The sequence below is a fragment of the Bombina bombina genome, chromosome 1 (assembly GCF_027579735.1).
Source record: "Bombina bombina isolate aBomBom1 chromosome 1, aBomBom1.pri, whole genome shotgun sequence".
Lineage (NCBI taxonomy): Eukaryota > Metazoa > Chordata > Amphibia > Anura > Bombinatoridae > Bombina > Bombina bombina.
The window spans coordinates 11,158,391-11,185,730 of NC_069499.1; the positions used below are offsets into that span (position 1 = coordinate 11,158,391).

General features: G+C 43.5%; 1 protein-coding gene across 1 annotated transcript in view; it reads left to right on the forward strand.

Annotated features, from left to right (window-relative positions):
• The window catches only part of NEK9 (NIMA related kinase 9), a 347,379-nt gene that overhangs the window by 275,731 nt on the left and 44,308 nt on the right, over positions 1–27,340 (forward strand). The window contains exons 14-19 of the mRNA XM_053697154.1: positions 4,233–4,388; positions 4,462–4,570; positions 4,645–4,806; positions 8,576–8,746; positions 8,878–8,937; positions 9,109–9,284. Of these exons, the coding sequence (XP_053553129.1) occupies positions 4,233–4,388; positions 4,462–4,570; positions 4,645–4,806; positions 8,576–8,746; positions 8,878–8,937; positions 9,109–9,284 (834 nt within the window). The remainder of the gene's footprint in view (positions 1–4,232; positions 4,389–4,461; positions 4,571–4,644; positions 4,807–8,575; positions 8,747–8,877; positions 8,938–9,108; positions 9,285–27,340) is intronic.

Below are 27,340 nucleotides of genomic sequence, written 5' to 3' on the forward strand. Positions count from 1 at the left end.
GGATAGTTGTGCCTTTTCAGATCCAATGGATAAAAAATTAGGTTACCTTAAGATGTTTGTTCAACAAGGTTTTATCTTACAGCCCCTTACATGCATTGCGCCTGTCACTGCTGCGGCGGCATTCTGGTTTGAGTCTCTGGAAGAGGCCATTCGCACAGCTCCATTGGATGAAATTATGAACAAGCTTAAAGCACTTAAGCTAGCTAACGCATTTGTTTCTGATGCCGTCGTACATTTAACCAAACTTACGGCTAAGAACTCCAGATTCGCCATCCAAGCGCGCAGAGCGCTATGGCTTAAATCCTGGTCAGCTGACGTGACTTCTAAATCTAAATTGCTTAATATTCCTTTCAAAGGGCAGACCTTATTCGGGCCCGGCTTGAAAGAAATTATAGCTGACATTACGGGAGGTAAGGGCCATGCTCTACCTCAGGACAGGGCCAAATCAAAGGCCAAACAGTCTAATTTTCGTGCCTTTCGTAACTTCAAGGAAGGAGCAGCATCAACTTCCTCCGCTCCAAAACAGGAAGGAGCTGTTGCTTGTTACAGACAGGGCTGGAAAGCTAACCAGTCCTGGAACAAGGGCAAGCAGGCCAAGAAACCTGCTGCTGCCCCTAAGACAGCATGAAGAGAGGGCCCCCTATCCGGAAACTGATCTAGTGGGGGGCAGACTTTCTCTCTTCGCCCAGGCTTGGGCAAGAGATGTCCAGGATCCCTGGGCGTTGGAGATCATATCTCAGGGATATCTCCTGGACTTCAAAACTTCTCCTCCACAAGGGAGGTTTCATCTTTCAAGGTTATCAGCAAACCAAATAAAGAAAGAGGCGTTTCTACGCTGTGTACAAGACCTCTTACTAATGGGGGTGATCCACCCAGTTCCGCGGACGGAACACGGGCAAGGATTCTATTCAAATCTATTTGTGGTTCCCAAGAAAGAGGGAACCTTCAGACCAATCTTGGACTTAAAAATCCTAAACAAATTCCTAAGAGTTCCATCATTCAAAATGGAAACTATTCGAACCATCCTTCCCATGATCCAAGAGGGTCAGTACATGACCACAGTGGACTTAAAGGATGCCTACCTTCACATACCGATTCACAAGGATCATTATCGGTACCTAAGATTTGCCTTCCTAGACAGGCATTACCAGTTTGTAGCTGTTAGCTACGGCTCCAAGAATCTTTACAAAGGTTCTGAGCTCACTTCTGGCGGTACTAAGACCGCGAGGCATATCGGTGACTCCGTACCTAGACGACATTCTGATACAAGCGTCAAGTTTTCAAACTGCCAAATCTCATACAGAGATAGTTCTGGCATTTCTGAGGTCGCATGGGTGGAAGGTGAACGTGGGAAAGAGTTCTCTATTACCACTTACAAGGGTTCCCTTCCTAGGGACTCTTATAGATTCTGTAGAGATGAAAATTTACCTGACGGAGGCCAGGTTATCAAAACTTCTAAATGCTTGCCGTGTCCTTCATTCCATTCCGCACCCGTCAGTAGCTCAGTGCATGGAAGTAATCGGCTTAATGGTAGCGGCAATGGACATAGTACCATTTGCGCGCCTGCATCTCAGACCGCTGCAATGGTGCATGCTAAGTCAGTGGAATGGGGATTACTCAGATTTGTCCCCCCTGCTAAATCTGGATCAAGAGACCAGAGATTCTCTTCTATGGTGGCTTTCTCGGCCCCATCTGTCCAAGGGGATGACCTTTCGCAGGCCAGATTGGACGATTGTAACGACAGACGCCAGCCTTCTAGGTTGGGGCGCAGTCTGGAAATCCCTGAAGGCTCAGGGGTTATGGACTCAGGAGGAGAAACTCCTTCCAATAAATATTCTGGAGTTAAGAGCAATATTCAATGCTCTTCTAGCTTGGCCTCAGTTAGCAACTCTGAGGTTCATCAGATTTCAGTCGGACAACATCACGACTGTGGCTTACATCAACCATCAAGGGGGAACCAGAAGTTCCCTAGCGATGTTGGAAGTCTCAAAGATAATTCGCTGGGCAGAGTCTCACTCTTGCCACCTGTCAGCGATTTACATCCCAGGCGTGGAGAACTGGGAGGCGGATTTTCTAAGTCGCCAGACTTTTCATCCGGGGGAGTGGGAACTTCATCCGGAGGTCTTCGCTCAACTGATTCATCGTTGGGGAAAACCAGATCTGGATCTCATGGCGTCTCGCCAGAACGCCAAGCTTCCTTGTTACGGATCCAGGTCCAGGGACCCGGGAGCGGTGCTGATAGATGCTCTGACAGCCCCTTGGGTCTTCAACATGGCTTATGTGTTTCCACCGATTGATTGCCAAGATCAAACAGGAGAGAGCTTCGGTGATTCTGATAGCGCCTGCGTGGCCACGCAGGACCTGGTATGCAGACCTAGTGGACATGTCGTCCTGTCCACCATGGTCTCTGCCTCTGAGACGGGACCTTCTAATTCAGGGTCCTTTTCAAACATCCAAATCTAATTTCTCTGAGGCTGACTGCATGGAGATTGAACGCTTGATTCTATCAAAGCGTGGCTTCTCGGAGTCGGTTATTGATACCTTAATACAGGCTAGGAAACCTGTTACCAGAAGAATTTACCATAAGATATGGCGTAAATATTTATATTGGTGCGAATCCAAGAGTTACTCATGGAGTAAGGTTAGGATTCCTAGGATATTGTCTTATCTACAAGAGGGTTTAGAAAAGGGCTTATCTGCTAGTTCGTTAAAGGGACAGATTTCTGCTCTGTCTATTCTTCTACACAAACGTCTGGCAGAAGTTCCAGACGTTCAGGCTTTTTGTCAGGCTTTAGCTAGGATTAAGCCTGTGTTTAAGACTGTTGCTCTGCCGTGGAGCTTAAACTTAGTTCTTAACGTTCTTCAAGGCGTTCCATTTGAACCGCTTCATTCCATTGATATCAAGCTGTTATCCTGGAAAGTTCTGTTTTTGATGGCTATTTCCTCGGCTCGAAGAGTCTCTGAGTTATCTGCCTTACATTGTGATTCTCCTTATCTGATTTTTCATTCAGACAAGGTAGTTCTGTGTACTAAACCTGGGTTCTTACCTAAGGTAGTTACTAACAGGAATATCAATCAAGAGATTGTTGTTCCATCATTGTGTCCTAACCCTTCTTCAAAGAAGGAACGACTTTTGCATAATCTGGACGTAGTCCGTGCCCTGAAGTTCTATTTGCAGGCAACTAAAGATTTTCGTCAAACTTCTTCCCTGTTTGTCGTTTACTCTGGACAGAGGAGAGGTCAAAAGGCTTCGGCTACCTCTCTCTCTTTTTAGCTTCGTAGCATAATACGTTTAGCCTATGAGACTGCTGGACAGCAGCCTCCTGAAAGGATTACAGCTCATTCTACTAGAGCTGTGGCTTCCACCTGGGCCTTTAAAAATGAGGCCTCTGTTGAACAGATTTGCAAGGCTGCAACTTGGTCTTCACTTCACACTTTTTCAAAATTTTACAAATTTGACACTTTTGCTTCTTTGGAGGCTGTTTTTGGGAGAAAGGTTCTACAGGCAGTGGTTCCTTCCGTTTAAGTTCCTGCCTTGTCCCTCCCATCATCCGTGTACTTTAGCTTTGGTATTGGTATCCCATAAGTAATGGATGACCCGTGGACTGACTACACTTAACAAGAGAAAACATAATTTATGCTTACCTGATAAATTTATTTCTCTTGTAGTGTAGTCAGTCCACGGCCCGCCCTGTCTTTAAGGCAGATCTAAATTTTAATTAAACTCCAGTCACCACTGCACCCTATGGTTTCTCCTTTCTCGTCTGGTTTTGGTCGAATGACTGGATATGACATGTGAGGGGAGGAGCTATATAGCAGCTCTGCTTGGGTGATCCTCTTGCAACTTCCTGTTAGGGAAGAGATATATTCCATAAGTAATGGATGACCCGTGGACTGACTACACTACAAGAGAAATACATTTATCAGGTAAGCATAAATTATGTTTTTTTGGATTTGAGTGTCTGTTTCTTTCTTTTCTTTCACCCACCGTATTGTGTTATATTTTACTGTTTTGTATTCATCTCACCAGGTAAGTATTGGCTTTGGTTAGGCCAAGATAATGCAAAATTAAAACAAAAACCTCTATATCTAGACCCTAATTCTGTCATCCTATGATGAATAAGCTAGGGAAGTTAGATAGCTATAAAGGATTAAAGGGGTGGGATTTGCAGTCCATGCCCCCAACATGTTTTAATGTCCAATTGTCTAAACTATATATTGTGTTGTGACAGGTGGAAGTTCGGCATGGTCTCTGCATTGTCAATGTTTGCTGTGGGTCAGATGGGAGTTTCCTTCTTACACAGTCTGGCAAAGTTTTGGCCTGTGGTCTGAATGAACATAACAAACTAGGTCTGAACCAGTACACAGCAGGGATTATTAACCACGAGGTGAGTCTGTCATTCTGCAAACTGTGGGTGAGGGTCCATGCAAGATGACCAACCGCTTCTCCCCTCCCCACAGACATTTCATGAGGTCCCGTACACCACATCCCTGACGCTTGCCAAGCAGCTATCATTCTATAAGATCCGCAGCATCTCTCCAGGTCGGACGCACACAGCAGCTATTGACGGTGAGAAGCGCAAAGGCGAGTGTCCTGCTCCTCAGCAGTATCATCATCTCATTTGTTCTTTTTGACCCTTACAGAGCGGGGACGGCTTTTGACTTTCGGCTCTAATAAGTGCGGACAGCTAGGAGTTGGAGACTACCGGAAGCATTTTGGCATCAATCTTCTTGGGGGGCCTCTGGGGGGCAAGCAGGTCATCCGGGTATCCTGTGGTGATGAATTTACCATTGCAGCTACTGACGGTGAGTAAGGGATGAGCCAGGAGCTTAGGCGCACCCTTTATAAGTGAACATAACAACAAAGAAAGCTGCTCCTATTTAAAGCATATTGTAATAAAGCATTTCTTTTTCAAGATACAATGAGTCCACGGATTTCATCCTTACTTGTGGGATTACGCCTCCTGGTCAACAGGAGGAGGCAAAGAGCACCACAGCAGAGCTGTATAAATAGCTCCTCTCTTCCCTCCCACCCCAGTCATTCTCTTTGCCTGTGTTAGTAATAGGAAGAGGTAAAGAGAGTTGTTGGTTTAGATTCTTCAATCAAGAGTTTTTTATTTTTAAAATGGTGCCAGTGAGTACTATTTTATTACAGGGTTTAGCCGTATTCCTTGTCAGCCTCTTGATAGCAGAGCTACAGGTGGCATTAAAGCATTGGGAACTGGTGGGATTAATTTTTAACTGCGCCTCCCATACTGTGTGCTGCCCTTCTCATGATGGTCTTAGCAATTACTAACTAAGACCCTATATGTCTCCACAGAACGGCAGGAAGGAAAGAAGACTTCTTGATAACTGTGGGACCGTTCATGCTGTCGATCAGCACCAAGGTATGTGCAGCTTTTAATTTCTGGGACAGCACTAACTCAGAAGCTGCTGAAGATTTTATTTCTCTGACTCCCTTAGTTTGTTACACCTCGGGGCATCTCTATTGTTTACAAGGGAATATGCGGTGGGGACAGATCAGAACAAGGAGGACACAATTGGACACTATACTCTTTATTGTGAGAGCGCAGGTAGACACTGGGCTGGACGCTGGGGACCCTAGTTCCGGAGCAAGACTCCAGTGTAGGGGTAATTGTTTGGGAGTTGGATCTCATGGCATCTCGTCGGAATGCCAAGCTTACGAGATACGGGTCCAGATCCAGGGATCCCCAGGCCGAGCTGATAGATGCCTTGGCAGTACCATGGTATTTCAGCCTTGCTTATGTGTTCCCCCCATTTGCTCTCCTTCCCCGGGTGTTTGCTTGAGTCAAACAGGAGAGGGCATCGGTGATCCTCATCGCCCCTGCGTGGCCTCGCAGGACTTGGTATGCCGATCTGGTGGACATGTCCTCTCTGCCACCGTGGAAGCTCCCATTGAGGAAAGACCTTCTCATTCAGGGCCCCTTCCATCATCCGAATCTAGTTTCTCTGCAGCTAACTACTTGGAGATTGAACGCTTAATTTTGTCTCAGCGTGGTTTTTCTGATTCGGTCATAGATACCTTGATTCAGGCTCGTAAGTCTGTTACTAGAAGAATTTACCATAAGATATGGTGTAAATATCTTTATTGGTGTGAATCCAAGGGCTACTCATGAAGGATTTTGTCTTTTCTCCAAGTAGGATTGGAGAAGGGGTTGTCAGCAAGTTCTTTAAAAGGACAGATTTCTGCTTTATCTATTTTGTTACACAAGCGTCTGGCAGATGTCTCAGATGTACAATCTTTTTGTCAGGCTCTGACTAGAATCAGGCCTGCATTTAGACCAATTGCTCCTCCTTGGAGTTTGAATTTAGTTCTTAGAGTTCTTCAAGGGGTTCCGTTTGAACCTATGCATTCCATAGATATTAAGTTATCTTGGAAAGTTTTATTTTTGGTTGCTATTTCTTTTGCTCGAAGAGTATCTGAGCTTTCGGCATTACAATGTGATTCTCCTTATCTTATTTTCCATTCAGATAAGGTGGTGTTACGAACTAAACCTGGTTTTCTTCCTAAGGTTGTTTCAAATAAAAAATATTAATCAGGAAATTGTTGTTCCTTCATTGTGTCCTAATCCTTCTTCTAAGAAGAAGCGTCTGTTACACAACTTGGACGTGGTCCGTGCTTTGAAGTTCTACTTACAGGCGACTAAGGATTTTCGCCAATCGTCTTCATTATTTGTTGTTTTTTCTGGGAAACGTAGGGGTCAGAAAGCTGCGGCTACCTCTCTCCTTTCTTTTTGGCTGAAGAGTATCATCCGCTTTACCATTGAGACTGCTGGACAGCAGCCTCCTGAACGAATTACGGCTCATTCCACTAGGGCTGTGGCTTCCTCATGGGCATTCAAAAATGATGCTTCTGTTGAACAGATTTGCAAAGCTGCAACCTGGTCGTCTCTTCACACTTTTTCCAAATTTTACAAATTCGATACCTTTGCCTCATCTGAGGCTGTTTTTGGTAGGAAAGTTCTTCAAGCAGTGGTACCTTCCGTTTAGGTTCCCTGTCTTGTCCCTACCCTTTGATCCGTGTACTATAGCTTTGGTATTGTATCCCACAAGTAAGGATGAAATCCGTGGACTCATCATATCTTAAAAAAAAAAAGGAAATTTATGCTTACCTGATAAATTTATTTATTTTTTGATACGATGAGTCCACGGCCCGCCCTGTTCTATTGAGAAAGGTTATTATATTTTTGTTAAACTTCAGACACCTCTGCACCTTGGCTTTTCCTTTCTCTTCTTAACTTCGGTCGAATGACTGGGTTGGGAGGGAAGGGAGGAGCTATTTATACAGCTCTGCTGTGGTGCTCTTTGCCTCCTCCTGTTGACCAGGAGGCGATATCCCACAAGTAAGGATGAAATCCGTGGACTCATTGTATCGAAAAAGAAATTTATCAGGTAAGCATAAATTTCCTTTTATATTTATAACATGACAAATGTGCTTAAATCCTTTAAGTGCTAAGCACTTTCCCACCTGGGTGCTAAGATTTTTTAAGGTTTTTTTTTCTTTTTTTCCCAGATCCCCAATACTTACACTGTTGGAAAGGTTTAGGCGATTACCTTTCCAACAGTGGGTCTTGGGGGTCTGTAGCTGCTTAGATGCCTGAGATACTAAGCAGCATGCCCCCTGCTCCTATACTTAACAATGTTAAGTATAAATAAAGTTGCACGGTGACGTCATCGCGCATCACGTCACTATGCAGACCCGATCGCCGGGGTAGGAGCGGGTGGGAGCCCTCAGATCTCCCTCAAGGTGAGCCGTCATTAGCACCAGAGTGGGAAACTCTCCATATGGCCCTGATATTCAAAGGTTCTCTGGCTTGGCGATAAATCTCAGTTCAGACTTCACAGGGGCTGAACTTACTGAATATTCAAAAGAAAAAAGGCGGAACTCTCCAGCACTGCAAGATCTCTCTCGTTTCTATAAATGAAGGAGCAACAAGCCCAGTGCAATATAACACTGCTTGATATGAGAGTTTGGTTACACTTTGTGCTTTGTATTTTAGATTTCTTTACACTTTAGATGGGTTATTTCAGTATTATAGAGTTTTAATTTGTTCCCAATGATTCATTTTACCTGCTGGAATGTATTAAATTGTTTACAAGTAGCTCCTTTACCCTTGTTTCGGTATTTGAAATAGCTTATTTAGCCTGTGGTATTTCCACCTATACTGAAGGGTTCTATACTTAGGTATAGGCTATTGAGAAACTATGTAAACACAGCCAGCAGAAGAAATTATACTCCCAGTGGGGTGCAGGATAGTTAAGTAATAACATTTTCCATTGGTCTTTGGTTCACAGACAGGTATAAGATAAGTAAAGTCTTATTCTAAGAAATGACCAGATCAATATGTACAAAAGTAATGAGATCTGAAATGCAGGGTACGCACCTTTTGATAAAAAAAATCTGCCTTTTCGGATCTTGCAGTGCTGGAGGATCATTTTAGATCATCTCATCTGAGAGGTTTTGAATATCAGGGCCATTGTGTGTAAATTGAGGACAATGGCATTAATTATTGTGCAGTCTGTGGTATTAAATATGGTGCTGTTCTATCTTCAGATAATCACATATTTGCTTGGGGAAATGGTGGAAATGGGCGACTAGCTATGACTCCAAATGAGCGTCCTCAGGGATCTGATATCTGCACTTCATGGCCTCGTCCAATATTTGGATCTTTGCACCATGTAACAGATTTATCCTGTCGTGGTTGGCACACCATCTTGATTGTGGGTAAGTGGCTTGGCTTATTTTTGTATTATGCTAGGTGATTAGGGCAGCGGTTTTTCTGAAACAGAATATATTATATAACTGGTTTTATCATACATTTCCCTGTCAATCTGTAATCTGGTTTGTTTTCACAGAGAAAGTTCTAAACTCCAAAACCATCCGATCAAACAGTAGTGGCCTTTCCATTGGAACACGTAAGTTGACAGGTTCAGGAGAGTAATAGGCTGGGGTCGGAGAACTAATTGCTGAACGCACGAGGATGAGGTTGCTGTGGTGTATCTTTGCTATTCTTGTGGCTTCCTTTACTAATATACCCATCCAAAGCTTGTAAATTAGTGCTAGATGTTAATCAATTTCTCTTAAAGTTGCTCAGAGCTGTTCATCGGGGGGCTCTGTGGGAGGAGGAGATAGCGAGCGGGAGTCCCTGACCTCTGATCCCAACGGGGGATTCCAAGGCACAATGGAGACGGAGCCAGAAACTGTCCCTTTCAATATGACTGAGAATATGGAGAGCAGCTCCTGCCCCAGCTGGCTCAGACAGGTACTGGGGATAAGAGTGGCAAGAACAGAGATAAATGATTGATTAGAACAGGAAAAGAGCGGCTTTAATCTGTTTATATTAGCCACCTGACTTACAATATAGTATGCTCACTAAAGGTTTACAAAGGTATTTTAAAATCTTCTCCCTGTTCTAAGTGATCAGTTTGTGCTATTTCTTTTTAAAGACACGATGAGTCCATGGATCATCATCCTTACTTGTGGGATATCACCTCCTGGTCAGCAGGAGGTGGCAAAGAGCACCACAGCAGAGCTGTTAAATAGCTCCTCCCTTCCCTCCCACTCCAGTCATTCTCTTTGCCTACGTTAGTGATAGGAAGCGGTAAAGTGAGGTGTTAGAAAAGATTCTTCAATCAAGAGTTTATTATTTTTAAAGTAGTACAAGATTGTGCTGCTTTGTGCTAGGGTGTAGCCATAGTCCAGATCAGTCTTTTCAGTAGAGCTTTTGGTGGCTTTAAAGCAATGGGAACTGGTGGGACATAATTCTCACTGCGTCACCCATACATTTATGCTGCCCTACTCCTGATAGCCTAAGCAAAGTTAACTCAGGCTTCATCATTTTCCACAGGGCTATGGGAGGGAGAGGACCTCTTAAACCTGCTGGACAGCAGAGCTGTTAAATAGCTCCTCCCTTCCCTCCCACTCCAGTCATTCGACCGAAGTTAGGAAGAGAAAGGAAAAGCCAAGGTGCAGAGGTGTCTGAAGTTCATAATAAAAAAACAACCTGTCTAAAAGAACAGGGCGGGCCGTGAACTCATCATGTCTAAAAAGAAACAAATTTATCAGGTAAGCATACATTTTCTTTTCTTTTTAAAGACACGATGAGTCCACAGATCATCATCCTTACTTGTGGGATACAATACCAAAGCTAGAGTACACGGATGATAAAGGAGGGACAAGACAGGAAACCTAAACTGAAGGCACCACTGCTTGAAGAACCTTTCTCCCAAAAGCAGCCTCAGCCGAGGCAAAAGTATCAAATTTATAAAAATTTTAAAAAGTGTGAAGAGACGACCAAGTTGCAGCTTTGCAAATCTGTTCAACAGAAGCATCATTTTTAAATGCCCATGAGGAAGCAACAGCCCTAGTGGAATGAGCCAAAACTCTTTCAGGAGGCTGCTGTCCAGCAGTCTCATATGCTAAACGGATGATACTCTTCAGCCAAAAAGAAAGAGAAGTAGCCGTAGCTTTCTGACCCTTACGTTTTCCAGAGAAAATGACAAACAGAGAAGACGATTGACGAAAGTCCTTAGTCGCTTGTAAGTAAAATTTTAAAGCATGGACTACGACCAAATTGCCCTTGAAATTTCGAAAGGAACGAAAATTATTTTGTCGTCCTATTTGTTTACTTCTCTTATCCTGAGGAAGGAGATGACCCTTACCTCCTGTGATATCAGAGATAATTTCCTTCAGGCCAGGTCCAAACAAGGTCTTTCCCTTGTAAGGAATTGCTAGAAGCTTAGACTTGGATGACACGTCCACAGACCAAGGTTTTAACCAATAAGGCTCTGCGGGCTAGGATAGAGAACCCTGAACTCTTAGCTGGACATTTAGTAATTTGCAGAGACGCATCAGTAATAAAAGCATTGGCTAACTTCAGAGCTTTAATCCTATCTTGAATCTCCTCTAAAGAAGTCTCAGACTTAAGAGACTCGGACAGAGCATCAAACCAATAAGCTGCCACACTAGTGACAGTAGCAATGCACGCAGCCGGCTGCAATATCAGACCCTGGTGAACATAAATCTTTTTAAGTAGACCCTCCAACTTCTTGTCCATGGGGTCTTTAAAGGCACAACTATCCTCAATAGGAATAGTAGTTCGCTTGGCTAAGGTGGAGATACCCCCTTCCACCTTAGGAACCGATTGCCAAGTTTCCTTGACAGTTTCAGCTATAAGAAACATCTTTTTGAAAATAGGAGAAAGAGAGAAGGGAATACCTGGTCTCTCCCATTCCTTAGAAACAATCTCCAAAGCTCGCTTAAGAATTGGAAAAACTTCTAGGAACTTCGAAATATCAGTCCAATTTATTCGATTTCGCACAAAGCAGCACAATCTTGTACTATTTTAAAAATAATAAACTCTTGATTGAAGAATCTAATCTAACACCTCACTTTACCTCTTCCTATCACTAATGTAGGCAAAGAGAATGACTGGAGTGGGAGGGAAGGGAGGAGCTATTTAACAGCTCTGCTGTGGTGCTCTTTGCCTCCTGCTGAGCAGGAGGTGATATCCCACAAGTAAGGATGATGATCCTTGGACTCGTGTCTAAAAAGAAACAAATTTATCAGGTAAGCATAAGTTTTCTTTTTTAACTAAATGATAGAAAGAAAAGCCATGAACTGGGAACACTTATTATATAACCTCATACAGATTCTGTTTCATACGACTGTACAGTACTGTTAAATGAGTATATTTACTTTATAAAATGCTGTAATTTAAGCCGTCTCTAACATATATATGTCATGTGTGGACATTTGGAAATAGGATTGTTCCATTCAACCAGGATTCTATCCTGTAGAGCAGTGTTTTTCCACCAGTGTGCCGTGGCACACTAGTGTGCCGTGAGAGATCCTCAGGTGTGCCGCGGCAGACTGACAGCAGTGTGACATTTTTAAAATTTTGCTTGTTTTTTATTCTGGGCCATTTATTTATTTTGAGTGAGATGATGACTGAGGGTAATAGCGCAGCGGCAGCTTGCTTCCCCAACCCGTGTTCACACTTGGAAGGACCCCCACCCACCACAACACGTGTCTAGTGCCGGCTCTACACGCCGCAACAATATATATATATATATATATATATATATATATATATATACTGTATATGCTGTATTAGGCTACAATGTGTGATTTTGTAAAATTTTGGGATGGTGGTGTGCCACAGGAAAAAATATAAAAAAAAAGTTTGCCACGAAAAAAAAAAAAGGTTGAAAATCACTGCTGTAGAGTGGTCTGTTGCTGAAGATATTGCTTTGCATAGATTGTTTTAACCCTTTGCCATGCTACCAAGCCTTACATTTCGGCATCCTGTTATAGGAACTGGGCTTTTTCCCCCATGGGTGTCACCATACCGGCCATGGGATGGTATTACCATTTGTCACATTTTGGAATTCCTGCAAACAGGATTTATCCCAGCTTAGCTTTCTCAGAGTTGAGATGTGGGGGCCTTTCATTCTCTGCTAACACCACTTTGTCTTGTTACCTGATGTACACTATTTCAACCAAGGCATTAAAAGGCTGATCCTATACTTTGGCCTTGCAATGCCCAGTCTTAGAACTTTTTTTTTCCCCCCAAGTATATTTTTTTGTAGTTGGATAAGGTAATTATTCCTAGTAAATACAGAGGTGCCTGGGTGTTTTTAAGTTAGTGCTATGTTTTTATTTAGTAGAAGAATCTCCCAGTGTCCCCATATCAGGCAATAGGCAGCTGTCTGCTTTCTAGTTCTGTAGACATAATCTTCCATGTTTTTTACGTAATTGATACAGTCTACCACTCCCTGCCATCTAGGGGGGGATTGGGTTTCTTCCAATTGCTTGCTATTCGCATTTTAGCTGAGATTAGGATATACAGGAGTATATATCTAAAGCCTAGATGGAGTAAGGCCTGAGCCGGGAGAGGAACATCCGCTCCTAACCCTAGCCCAATATGTCCTGAGTTTGGGGCATGACCACCATATGTGGAGGAGGGTTCCCAGCTCTCCAGCATCTGGGAGAATAGTCAGGATAAAGTTTTTTTAATTTAGTTGGGACCAGGTGCCATCTAGTGAATAACTTGAAATACAGTTTGTATAGCGTCACACAATGCATTGTTGATTTAGTTGAGCAGATGGCCCTCGTCCAGTCTTATGTTGTATATATGTCTGTTTAAGTTCCGTCTCCCAGGCCTCCATATGTCTTGTTTTGCGGAGGGTAGGATTTCTTAAGAGACATCTGTAATGGGTGGAGAGAGGTTTGTACAGCTGGAGACCTATCACCCATCTACTCTCCCAGGGGGTCAAGTCACGCAGCCTGTCCATCAGAAAGCCCCAAGATTTCATTAATGATCTCAACCGTAGAAGTTCAAATCTCATTATGGGGGGTATCGTCAGTGTGGTTAGCATTTCAAGGTGTGTTAGGAAGTTATTCGTATAGAAGTCTCAAGGTGAGTGACCTCGATTTGTTTCCAGCTGCGTACATGAGTGTCAGGTAGTCCCTGCATTAATCCCGTAATAGAGTGTATTGGAGAGGGGTGGGGGGCAATAAGTGAGTTGTGACGGGTCTGAACCAAGCTAATTGACACCCTTTTACTATCTGATTGGATATAGTTACTTTATTCGCCTGATGTGGGGGTAACCATAGAAGGTCTGGAAGTTCTATATATGCTGGCAAGGATGCTTGTTCAAGCTCCCTCCATCTGGTAGGTGGAAGATCTGGTCCCCATGTCGAAATGTGTGTTATCATTGCGGCCTTATGATATAATCTCACATTTTGGAGTCCTATGCCTCCCCTCTCCAAAGGAGATTGCAGAATGTTCGCTGCCACTCAGTGTATTTTATTATTCCAGACATAGGTGTTAAATAATGTCTGGAACTTGCAAAGATGGGTTGCTGGCACTATGATCGGTATGTGATCTTAGGAAGTATCATCATCTTTAGGGCTCCCATCCGTCCCATCCAAGAAACTTCATCATACTGTTTAGACCTTAGAATGTTACCTACTTTCTTTAGCATAGCCTGATAGTTGTCGATGATGGTGATTGTTTTATTATACCAAAGGAAGACTCCTAAGTGGCGAATCCCTCTGGTAGACCACTTAAAGGAGTAAGATCTCTAAATCTCGCATTGTTCCGCCGGTGCTATGTTTGAGTACGCTTCTGTTTTGGTTACATTAACCTTATGATATGAGATTTTACCAAAAGTCTCCATCAGGGACATTAATGGTGGTAGCGAAATCAATGGGTCAGTAATAATAATTGTCAGGTCATCTGCTAACCTCTGTACAGTGTCATGTAATTGGATGCCCTGAATTTCTCTGTTTTGCCTAATTACCTCTGCTTGGGGTTCTGTGACTGATTCCCCGGCTACCCGACTGGGTAGCTCCGCCAAACGGGTTCTGTTTCCTCCGTGCCGACTGCAGCTATGTAGCTGGCAAGTGACCACAGCCTGTAGCCACCCCTGATGCCCGACAGCACCAGTACTCAGGGTCCCACCCTGTGGCAGACTCCAGCTACCCCGACTGAGTAGCTCTGCCAGAGAGTCCTTCCTTTGCTTGGAACAGGCTGCTATGTAGCCCAGGAAAGGGATTTCTATGTAGCCCAGGAAAGGGATTTTATCTGGAGCTCACCCAAATAACTAGACAGACTAGCCTTCAGGTAAATTAAGAACTGATTTTATTGTAAAACATACACTCCTTTTATACACACAGCTCATCTTGATAACACAAAGGACAATCCCACTATTTTCCCGCCATTTCCGCCCTTCCAGACTGACCGGCGCCTCCATAGGAGCCACAGTCCTACATAATCTCAATACATAGGGGTGGCGGATTTGGGGTGATCCCGGTGGAGCGGCGGCACTTCCAGGGTGTCATTTAAAAGCTCTCGGCCCCCAGATTTCACAGTCCAAAAATCAGCATGATTCGTTACAGGGGATCGGAGTTACAGTCCGTTGAAGTTATGGGGTTAGGGGTGTCCAAAACCCCCGGTTCCCAAAAGAGCTCCCCTCCGGTAATTTGTCCACCTCTTGTCCTCCCTAGGGGCTACTAATCCCCATAAGAGCGGAGCTCTGGGGCACATGGTTGCTGGAGGGACGAGGGGTAAAGTTAGCGGGTGTCCTGCTGTCCTATGGCCGACCGGGAGTTGCAGGAAAGGACAGCCTGAGAGGGGTTAAGCGGGTGTCCGTTGTGAGGCGGCCGACCGGGAGTTCCAGGAGCCCGGAAAGTCTAGGAGGGTTTTCCTGGTCATGCACAAGCTCTTTTCTAAACAAGTTTGGAACACAAAACCATGCAACCAAAAGCTTTCAGAGATGGTGGTTGCTCTGAGGAGCCCAAAACCACTGATAAACAACAGGGGTGAGTTTGTAGTGGGGGTTGGGGGTATCCTTAGCTGTCTGGTATCCGTGACAGGTTCTATGGCAATGGCGAACAATAGAGGGGAGAGAGGGCAACCCTGCCTTGTGCATTTTTTGATTGAAAACTTTGGGGAGCTAAATCCCAGGCCCCTAACCACTGCTGTTGGGGTTGCATAGAGAGCTCTAATGGCTGTGCTAAAGGAATCAGGGATGCCAAATATCTTCAGGGTTTCAAACATATATTCCCATCTCACCCTGTCATACGCTTTTTCAGCGTCTAGTGACAGGGTGAGCAGGGAGAGTCCCATGTCTGCAGCTTCCATATAGATTTTCAGTAGTCTACGAGTGTTTACAGTGCCCTTCCTTCCCATCACAAATCCCACCTGATCAAGGTAGCCGATGGATGGTAAATGTTTCCCCAATCTAGTGGCTAACATTTTCATCATAAATCGTAACGTCAACGTTAATAAGCGAGATTGGTCTGTAGCTTGCACAAAGTGTTGGGTCTTTGTTTTCTTTAGGGATGGTAAGTATGCTTGCCTCTAAAAATTTGCTTAAAAACCTGCCATTTTTTGTATAGTCTGAGTAATAATGGGGTCAGTAGTGTAGCAAATGTTTGGTAAAATGCTGCTGTAAAGCCATCCAAGTCTGGGGCTTTATGGGGCTTCAAAGTTGCTATGGCAGATTTGACTTCTTCTATTGAAAACGGACTATTCAAGCCTGCTACTGAGTCTTTTTAGTCAAAGTGGAAAGGTGGAGAGTCTGTAGAAACTGTTTGATAGTGGCGCTATTGGTCTGAGTGGTTACAGGGCTGTCCTCTAAACCTATATAAAGATGTATAATATTCATCAAATGCCTGTCCTATTGCTTTTGGGGAGTGTACTACTCCTGTATTTATTTCTATCATTGGGATTCGGCTTTGCTGAGTTTTCTTTCTAAGCTTATATGCTAGAAGTCTGTCCGATTTGTTCCCTTTATAATAGTATAACTGCTTAAGTTTGTGGAGATTCTCCTGTAGTCTTGCAGTTTCTCGTCTGTTGATTTCCTCTCATATGTTTCCTATCAATTGAGCAGTCTGGGATCATTTTTGTTAGTTCTAATCCACGGAGTGCTCCATTAAGTTTAGCTAGTAGGTATTTGTTTTGGGCTCTCATTCTTGCAGTTTTTTTCATGAAGTGCCCCCTGAGATGGGCTTTAAATGCCGCCCAGACCATCTCTAAGCTAGTATTTCCTGTGTCATTGAACTCAATGTATTCCTGAATTACTTTAGTGCGTTCCAGTATTTCTATGTCTGAGAGGCAATGGTCAGGTAGTCTCCAGGGAGGTTGACTGTGAGAGGGATGTAATAAGGAGAGGTTAGCACTGACCAAGAGCATATTTTAATACTGGGGTGTTAAATCTGTCCAGAGTCCAAGAATCGCAAAGTAGGTAATCAATACGTGCATATGAGCTTTGAGGTTTAGAGTAATGTGTATAGTCTTTCTCTTGTTAAGTGTATCCAGTCCACGGATCATCCATTACTTGTGGGATATTCTCCTTCCCAACAGGAAGTTGCAAGAGGATCACCCACAGCAGAGCTGCTATATAGCTCATCCCCTAACTGCCATATCCAGTCATTCTCTTGCAACTCTCAACAAAGATGGAGGTAGTAAGAGGAGAGTGGTGTATTATAGTTAGTTTTTTAACTTCAATCAAAAGTTTGTTATTTTTAAATGGTACCGGAGTGCACTGTTTCATCTCAGGCAGCATTAGAAGAAGAATCTGCCTGTGATTTCTATGATCTTAGCAGAAGTAACTAAGATCCACTGCCGTTCTCACATATTCTGAGGAGTGAGGTAACTTCAGAGGGGGAATGGCGTGCAGGTTTTCCTGCAATAAGGTATGTGCAGTTAACATATTTCTAGGGATGGAATTTGCTAGAAAAATGCTGCTGATACCGGATTAATGTAAGTTAAGCCTAAATGCAGTGATTTAATAGCGACTGGTATCAGGCTTATTAATAGAGATACATACTTTTATAAAAGTGTAATATAAAACGTTTACTGGCATGTTAATCGTTTTTATATATGTTTGGTGACAAAACTTATTGGGGCCTAGTTTTTTTCCACATGGCTGGCTGATTTTTGCCTAGAAACAGTTTCCTGAGGCTTTCCACTGTTGTAATATGAGTGGGAGGGGCCTATTTTAGCGCTTTTCTGCGCAGCTAAAATTACAGACAGAGACACTCAGCTTCCTTCTGCATGATACAGGACATCTCTGAAGTGCTTAAAAGGCTTCAAAAGTCGTGTTTGAGGAGGGTAACAACCACAGTAGACCTGTGGCAGTTGTTGTGACTGTGTTTAAAAACGTTTTTGTCATTTATTATTCCGTTTTTGGTATTAAGGGGTTAATCATCCATTTGCAAGTGGGTGCAATGCTCTGCTAACTTGTTACATACACTGTAAAAATTTCGTTAGTGTAACTGCCTTTTTTCACTGTTATTTCAAATTTTGTCAAAATTTGTTTCTCTTAAAGGCACAGTAACGTTTTTTATATTGCTTGTTAACTTGGTTTAAAGTGTTTTCCAAGCTTGCTAGTCTCATTGCTAGTCTGTATAAACATGTCTGACACAGAGGAAACTACTTGTTCATTATGTTTAAAAGCCATGGTGGAGCCCCATAGGAGAATGTGTACTAAATGTATTGATTTCACCTTAAACAGTAAAGATCAGTCTTTATCTATAAAAGAATTGTCACCAGAGGGGTCTGTCGAGGGGGAAGTTATGCCGACTAACTCTCCCCATGTGTCGGACCCTTCGCCTCCCGCTCAAGGGACGCACGCTAATATGGCGCCAAGTACATCAGGGACGCCCATAGCGATTACTTTGCAGGACATGGCTGCAATCATGAATAATACCCTGTCAGAGGTATTAGCCAGATTGCCTGAATTGAGAGGCAAGCGCGATAGCTCTGGGGTTAGAGGAGATACAGAGCGCGTAGATGCTGTAAGAGCCATGTCTGATACTGCGTCACAATATGCAGAACCTGAGGACGGAGAGCTTCAGTCTGTGGGTGACGTCTCTGAATCGGGGGGACCTGATTCAGAGATTTCTAATTTTAAATTTAAGCTTGAGAACCTCCATGTATTGCTTGGGGAGGTATTAGCTGCTCTGAATGACTGTGACACAATTGCAGTGCCAGAGAAATTGTGTAGACTGGATAAATACTATGCAGTGCCGGTGAGTACTGATGTTTTTCCAATACCTAAAAGACTTACAGAAATTATTAGTAAGGAGTGGGATAGACCCGGTGTGCCCTTTTCCCCACCTCCTATATTTAGAAAAATGTTTCCAATAGATGCCACTACACGGGACTTATGGCAGACAGTCCCTAAGGTGGTGGGAGCAGTTTCTACTTTAGCAAAGCATACCACTATCCCGGTTGAGGACAGTTGTGCTTTTTCAGATCCAATGGATAAAAAATTAGAGGGTTACCTTAAGAAAATGTTTATTCAACAAGGTTTTATTTTACAGCCCCTTGCATGCATTGCGCCTGTCACTGCTGCGGCGGCGTTTTGGTTTGAGGCCCTGGAAGAGGCCATCCATACAGCTCCCTTGACTGAAATTAAGCTTAGAACACTTAAGCTAGCTAACTCATTTGTTTCTGATGCCATTGTTCATTTGACTAAACTAACGGCTAAGAATTCCGGATTCGCCATCCAGGCGCGTAGGGCGCTATGGCTTAAATCCTGGTCAGCTGATGTGACTTCAAAGTCTAAATTACTTAACATTCCTTTCAAGGGGCAGACCTTATTCGGGCCTGGTTTGAAAGAAATTATTGCTGACATTACTGGAGGTAAGGGTCATACCCTTCCTCAGGACAGGGCCAAACAGTCTAATTTTCGTGCCTTTCGAAATTTCAAGGCAGGTGCAGCATCAACTTCCTCTGCTTCAAAACAAGAGGGAACTTTTGCTCAATCCAAGCAGGCCTGGAAACCTAACCAGTCCTGGAACAAGGGCAAGCAGGCCAGAAAGCCTGCTGCTGCCTCCAAGACAGCATGAAGGAGCGGCCCCCTATCCGACAACGGATCTAGTAGGGGGCAGACACTCTCTCTTCGCCCAGGCGTGGGCAAGAGATGTTCAGGATCCCTGGGCGTTGGAGATCATATCTCAGGGATATCTTCTGGACTTCAAAGCTTCTCCTCCACAAGGGAGATTTCACCTTTCAAGATTATCTGCAAACCAGATAAAGAAAGAGGCATTCCTAAGCTGCGTGCAAGACCTCCTTGTAATGGGAGTGATCCATCCAGTTCCGCGGACGGAACAAGGACAGGGGTTTTATTCAAATCTGTTTGTGGTTCCCAAAAAAGAGGGAACCTTCAGACCAATTTTGGATCTAAAAATCCTAAACAAATTCCTCAGAGTCCCATCATTCAAGATGGAAACTATTCGAACCATTTTACCCATGATCCAAGAGGGTCAGTACATGACCACAGTGGATTTAAAGGATGCCTACCTTCACATTCCGATTCACAAGGATCATCATCGGTTCCTGAGGTTTGCCTTTCTAGACAGGCATTACCAATTTGTAGCTCTTCCATTCGGGTTGGCTACAGCCCCAAGAATTTTTTCAAAAGGTTCTGGGCTCACTTCTAGCGGTTCTAAGACCACGAGGCATAGCGGTGGCTCCTTACCTAGACGACATCCTGATACAGGCGTAAAGCTTTCAAATTGCCAAGTCTCATACAGAGATAGTTCTGGCATTTCTGAGGTCGCATGGGTGGAAAGTGAACGAAGAAAAGAGTTCTCTATCTCCTCTCACAAGGGTTTCCTTCCTAGGGACTCTAATAGATTCTATAGAAATGAAAATTTACCTGACGGAGTCCAGGTTATCAAAACTTCTAAATGCTTGCCGTGTTCTTCACTCCATTCCGCGCCCCACGGTGGCTCAGTGCATGGAAGTAATCGGCTTAATGGTAGCGGCAATGGACATAGTGCCATTTGCACGCCTGCATCTCAGACCGCTGCAATTATGCATGCTCAGTCAGTGGAATGGGGATTACACAGATTTGTCCCCTCTACTAAATCTGGATCAGGAAACCAGAGATTCTCTTCTCTGGTGGTTATCTTGGGTCCATCTGTCCAAAGGTATGACCTTTCGCAGACCAGATTGGACCATTGTGACAACAGATGCCAGCCTTCTAGGTTGGGGTGCAGTCTGGAACTCCCTGAAGGCTCAGGGTTCATGGACTCAGGAGGAGAAACTCATCCCAATAAATATTCTGGAGTTAAGAGCGATATTCAATGCTCTTCTAGCTTGGCCTCAGTTAGCGACACTGAGGTTCATCAGATTTCAGTCGGACAACATCACGACTGTGGCTTACATCAACCATCAAGGGGGAACCAGGAGTTCCCTAGCGATGTCAGAAGTCTCCAAGATAATTCGCTGGGCAGAGACTCACTCTTGCCACCTGTCAGCGATCCATATCCCAGGTGTAGAGAACTGGGAGGCGGATTTTCTAAGTCGTCAGACTTTTCATCCGGGGGCTTATGTGTTTCCACCGTTTCCTCTGCTCCCTCGACTGATTGCCAAAATCAAACAGGAGAGAGCATCGGTGATATTGATAGAGCCTGCGTGGCCACGCAGGACCTGGTATGCAGACCTAGTGGACATGTCATCCTTTCCACCATGGACTCTGCATCTGAGTCAAGACCTACTAATACAAGGTCCTTTCAATCATCCAAATCTACTTTCTCTGAGACTGACTGCATGGAAATTGAACGCTTGATCCTATCAAAGCGTGGCTTCTCTAAGTCAGTAATTGATACTTTAATACAGGCACGAAAGCCTGTCACCAGGAAAATTTACCACAAGATATGGCGTAAATATCTTCATTGGTGTGAATCCAAGAATTACTCATGGAGTAGGGTTAGGATTCCTAGGATATTGTCCTTCCTCCAAGAGGGTTTGGACAAAGGATTATCAGCTAGTTCTTTAAAGGGACAGATTTCTGCTCTGTCTATTCTTTTACACAAGCGTCTGGCAGACGTTCCAGACCTTCAGGCATTTTGTCAGGCTTTAGTCAGAATTAAGCCTGTGTTTAAACCTGTTGCTCCTCTATGGAGCTTAAACTTGGTTCTTAAAGTTCTTCAAGGGGTTCTGTTTGAACCCCTTCATTCTATTGATATCAAACTCTTATCATGGAAAGTTCTTTTTCTGATGGCTATTTCCTCGGATCGAAGAGTCTCGGAGTTATCTGCCTTACATTGTGATTCTCCTTATCTGATCTTTCATTCAGATAAAGTAGTCCTGCGTACCAAACCTGGCTTTTTACCTAAGGTGGTTTCTAACAAGAATATCAATCAAGAGATTGTTGTTCCATCATTATGTCCTAATCCTTCTTCAAAGAAGGAACATTTTTTTCATAATCTAGATGTAGTCCGTGCCTTGAAGTTTTACTTACAGGCTACTAAAGATTTTCGTCAAACATCTAACCTGTTTGTCGTTTACTCTGGACAGAGGAGAGGTCAAAAGGCCTCGGCAACCTCTCTTTCTTTTTGGCTTCGGAGTATAATCCGTTTAGCCTATGAGACTGCTGGACAGCAGCCCCCTGAAAGGATTACAGCTCATTCTACTAGAGCTGTGGCTTCTACCTGGGCCTTTAAATATGAGGCTTCTGTTGAACAGATTTGCAAGGCTGCGACTTGGTTTTCGTTTCAAACCTTTTCCAAATTTTACAAATTTGATACTTTTTCTTCTTCGGAGGCTGTTTTTGGGGGAGAGGTTCTACAGGCAGTGGTTCCTTCCGTTTAAGTTCCTGCCTTGTCCCTCCCATCATCCGTGTACTTTAGCTTTGGTATTGGTATCCCACAAGTAATGGATGATCCGTGGACTGGATACACTTAACAAGAGAAAACATAATTTATGCTTACCTGATAAATTTATTTCTCTTGTAGTGTATCCAGTCCACGGCCCACCCTGTCTTTTTAAGGCGGGTCTAAATTTTAATTAAACTACAGTCACCACTGCACCCTATGGTTTCTCCTTTCTCGGCTTGTTTCAGTCGAATGACTGGATATGGCAGTGAGGGGAGGAGCTATATAGCAGCTCTGCTGTGGGTGATCCTCTTGCAACTTCCTGTTGGGAAGGAGAATATCCCACAAGTAATGGATGATCCGCGGACTGGATACACTACAAGAGAAATAAATTTATCAGGTAAGCATAAATTATATTTTTTCTGTTGGCGCTAGACACCTCCATATATCGTATAGATTATGTTGATACATCAGTTTACGTAATGCATTGGATTGTGAGGATAAATTACAGTCTACCGGATGGGTCCCCATATTTTTTTTTATCAAGCACAGGGTCCCATACTAAGTTCAAGTCTCCCCCTATTAGTAAGTGTCCCCTCTTAAGTTTGTCAATTCGTTGTAGGAGCATCTGTAAAAAAAAAAAGGCAGCTGTCGGGTATTTGGTGCATAAATAGATACCAGTGTGCAGATGATCCCATTTAGAGTGCATACAAAATTAAGGAGCGACCTTCGGGGTCTCGCTCTACATATTCAATATCGCATTTAATTTCTCTATGAATTAGGATGGCCACTCCTTTCTTTCTTTTTTTCTATGAATGAGGCTGTCTCACAGACTAGATAGTTGGAGGAGTTCTGGAGGAACCGGGACCCCCCGCCCAGTGGGTCTCCTGTAGAAAGACTATATGATACTTATTTGTCACTAGGTATCGGGACAGCAGACTACGCTTGTTGGGAGAGTTAAGGCCCTGTGTATTTAATGTGGCCACCGAAATTGGGGTCATGGTTGAATGAAAGGTGGGAGAAGGTTAGGGTAAAAAGGGATGAGAGAAAAGGGAGAGTCAGTATGGGGAAGTATTAGTAGGAGTATGTTCTTGAGAGTCAATGGATGGAGTTACTTAATCACCTCAAAAACGTCCCTAGATGCGTTTAACTGGGGGATATGGGATATACGATATCTAGTGCTGTATGGTGTATTCAGATGTGTATTATAACACTTTCTCAATGAGTGGACTCCTTTCACAAAAAGTATGGAGAGCACAACTATTTATGTGGGGGGAGAGGCAGGCACAGATAGCCTATCTCCTGTCAGTCTGGGATTGTAATGTTCCAGTTAGTAAATAGTGTGTAGATCATTGGGTTCACCCTGTTATGATCATGACTCTCTAAATAGGTCTGCTAAGGTTTTTACAAACTATTGTTGTGTCTGTCTACTTCTGTGATCATATACAGTAACATGGTCAATGATTACATGGAGAGCATAAGGGGAACATCTCAATTTGTGTGAATACCTTGAGAAAATTAAAACTTAACATTTTATAACATATCGCAACATACAGAAATAACATAAACTTATATAGAATAGACAATAAGTAGGCAATATCCCTGTGAACAAACCGCTCTATTCTTGTCCAAGTGGAAGCCTGGTGTGACTTAGTTTTGTATTATTTTATGGTTTAGCTAGGGTGTTTCCTATGAATTCTGTTTCTTAGGGTATCGTGAGTATCCTTCTAGCTTGGCTATGGTAGTGAAGGGACTAACGGAGGGTATGTGATAGTTAATATACTCTGCTATGTACTTACGATCGAGGTAATTAAAGGATACCTTGGCTAAAATAAGTCTTTGGGAGCCATCTGATGTTCTCCAATGCTCAGAGTCTCAAATCTGTAAAATTTTCTAGCTTAGTGGTCTTTAAATATGTCAGACTACTACTTTATTTAACAGTTGTTATCAGGGGAGATTTTTCACAAAGTTCAGCCTACTTAGTGCTTAAAATAGGAAAATTGAATCCCTTATACAGTCGCATATATAATTTACCAGAATAGAAGGGTTCTTAAAGGTACAGAGTATTATATCATATTCTCACCCGTCTTATCATGACAGGATCAACATTTAGCGGTAAATGGTGAGACAGAAAGTTCTATATTCAAGTTCTTTCAGGGTTATATAGCAACCCCTAGATAATTACTCTTGTGGCTGGAGTCTATTTTTCTGTCCTAGGGATTTAAGTCCATCAACTGAGAGTGTCTTTTAGGGTTGATTGTGGTCCTTTGTGGGAGTGGTCTCCAGTCTGGCGCTGCTGCTCGGAGTTGCAGGGAATTGCCAGGGTCTAGTTGTGTATCCTCTGAATCTGTTGATAGGAATCCCCATCTTTGAAGAAGGTCTCTGGCCTGTTGTGGGGAAGATGCTATGTATTGCTGTCCGTCCTTGGTAATAAATATCCGAACATGGAACCCCCATCTGTATTTAACAGTCTTGTCTCTTAAGATCTTGGTGAAGGGTTGGTAATGTCTGCGGAGCTGGAGGGTGTGCGGTGAGAGGTCCTGGAAGATTTGCAGGTCTTGAAATCTGTCTGGTAGGGCTCTTTCTTTGGCTAGGGCTCGCAAGAGCTTCTCTCTAAATGTGTAGAAGTGTAGGCGAGCTATGACGTCCCGGGGTCTATCTCCCTCAGCAGCTCGCAGTCTTAGAGCTATGTGTACTCTATCAATTAAGGCTTCTTTGTCAAGAGTGGGGACAAGCACTGTCACAAATAGGTCTTGTAGATAACTTTCCAAATCTTGGGGGAGAATCGTTTCAGGAATACCCTTTATACGGATATTGTTGCGACGTGTTCTATCCTCTAAATGTGCTAGCTTAGCCTCCAAGTCAGTGAGTTGTTCTGATAGTAGCCAAGCAAGTTAGAATGGTCCACAACCAGATCCTCTTGCTTGCGTTCCAGCGCATCTGCACATTCTCCAATTGTGGCTATACCTCTTGTTAGATCTTTGTGAGCTCTGTCAATTGACTTGGGAGAGTCCATCAAGTTGTTGAAAAGATGATCAGAATGTGGCAGGCGAGTAGATGCTTGCGTTAATGATGCACCTATCTGTGCTTCAGATAGGCTTCCACTATCTGAAACTTCATCATCCGATCCTTGTGGGTCCGTTGTATTCGAGTGATTAAAATGATCCGCTTCTGTACGTTTAGTGGTAGAATGCGTTTTTTTGCTTCCTCTTGAATGCTTGTGACATTTTTATTTTGTTCCGGGTAGATATCATTCAGCTATGCGATGTATGATAAGGTATATTACAGGTAAGCTATAGCTAGAAGCATTTTCTTTCTTAATTTAAGGTGAGTCCATGGCTTCATTCCTTACTTGTGGAAAATACTGAACCTGGCGACCATGAGGAGGCAAAGACACCCCAGCCAAAGGCTTAAATACCTCCCCCACTTCCCTCATCCCCCAGTCATTCTTTGCCTTTCGTCACAGAAGGTTGGCAGAGAAGTGTCAGAAAATTAGGAGTAGTTCCTCAGAAAGGGTATCTACTCTTCGATATGGGACTAGAGTTTTAAGTAGTCTTGTCAGCCTCTCAGTGAGAGCATTGACGAAAGTTAGAGTCTGGAGATGCAGAGAGTCTTTCTGCGAATCCATCATGACTTATATTAAAAGTTTGTAAGCAATCGGTGTTGATGAGTTTCACTGCCTGCTTTTTCATCACTCAAGTCCATGTCAGGAGCCATGCTACAAGACTGTCACACTTGAGAGGCTGTGTTTCTGTTCCACGGCATAGATTCCGGTAAGGATCGTTTCATTTTTTACACATATGATAACGTTAGAAGACAGGGTCACAGTGTGACTCCTTTATCTGTATCGAGGGTTAATATCTCCTGAGAAGGATTATTGAATAGTGGGGATTAATCTCATATGTTTATTTGATTTATGCTGCAATATGTGTGAGATGTTTAGGCTCATGAGTTTTACTTTCACTTTCAGAACTGCGCAGCTTAATTAACTTGGCACGCTTTTACTCTTAGCAGGGGCGGTCCTGCATTGCGCACCATGTGACCGGGAGTGGTCGCGGTTTCATTTCCTCTTTCCTGACCGAGCAGGTTACCAGAGAGGACGGTTCTCTTTAGTGCCTGGGTCATAGGAGGTGGTGAGTGCCCCAGTCATTGGGGGTATAAAGGTGCCTTTTTTGTTATTAAAAAAGATCGTTATTTTCTATAGCAGACTGTGTTATATTCTAGCTATGGAGGATTCTGATGCGTTAGAGGGTAGTCCCTCTCTACCTAAGACTAATACCTGTTTATATTGTGAGGAGGCCGTGGTATTCCCGCCTGCTCTATTATGTTCCACATGCCTTGATAAAGTGATTGTGTCAAAAAAACTAATATGTTTGATACCACTGAGCCGTCCACCTCTGAGGAGTCTTCGTCCTGCGAGGTGTGAACCCTATAGTCATCTGATACTAGGTTAACTGATGATGTAATTCACTCTATTTCGGAGTACGAATTTTCTGGGTTGGAATCGGCTACCTCTAAGCCTCCGGCAGCAGAGGAACCAGATTTTAGATTTAGGATTGAGCATTTACGCTTTCTTTTAAAGGAAGTTTTAGCTACTTTAGAGGTTCCAGAGCCTAAGTTGCCTGAGGAACCTTTGATTCCTAAATTAGATAGTTTACAAAGACAGGGTGGTGCCACAGACTTTCCCTGTTCCTGTAAAAATTGCGAATGGGAAAGGATTGGATCTTCCTTTTCCTCTTCGTCTTCATTTAAGAAATTGTTCCTAGTCCCGGACTCTCAATTGGAGCTGTGGGGCTCTATCCCTAAGGTCGATGGGGCTATCTCCACACTTGCAAAACGCACTACTATTCCGCTAGAGGATAGTTCGTCGTTCAAAGAGCCCATGAATAAAAAGATAGAAACTCTGTTACGCAGGATGTTTCAGCATACAAGATATTTATTCCAACCGGCGGCGGCTGTTGCTGCGGTTGCTGGAGTGGCTACCTATTGGTGCGACTCCTTATCTTATTTGATTGAGGTGGAAGGATATGGTTCGCAGATCTAGTGGGGATGTCTTCATCTCCTCCATGGAGGTTACCTTGTCACAGGGATCTGCTGGAACAAGGCCCCTTTGTTCATCAAAATCTAGATTCTCTGAGGCTGACTTCGTGGAGATTGAATGCTTAGTCTTAGCCAAGAGAGGTTTTTCTGAGAGAGTTA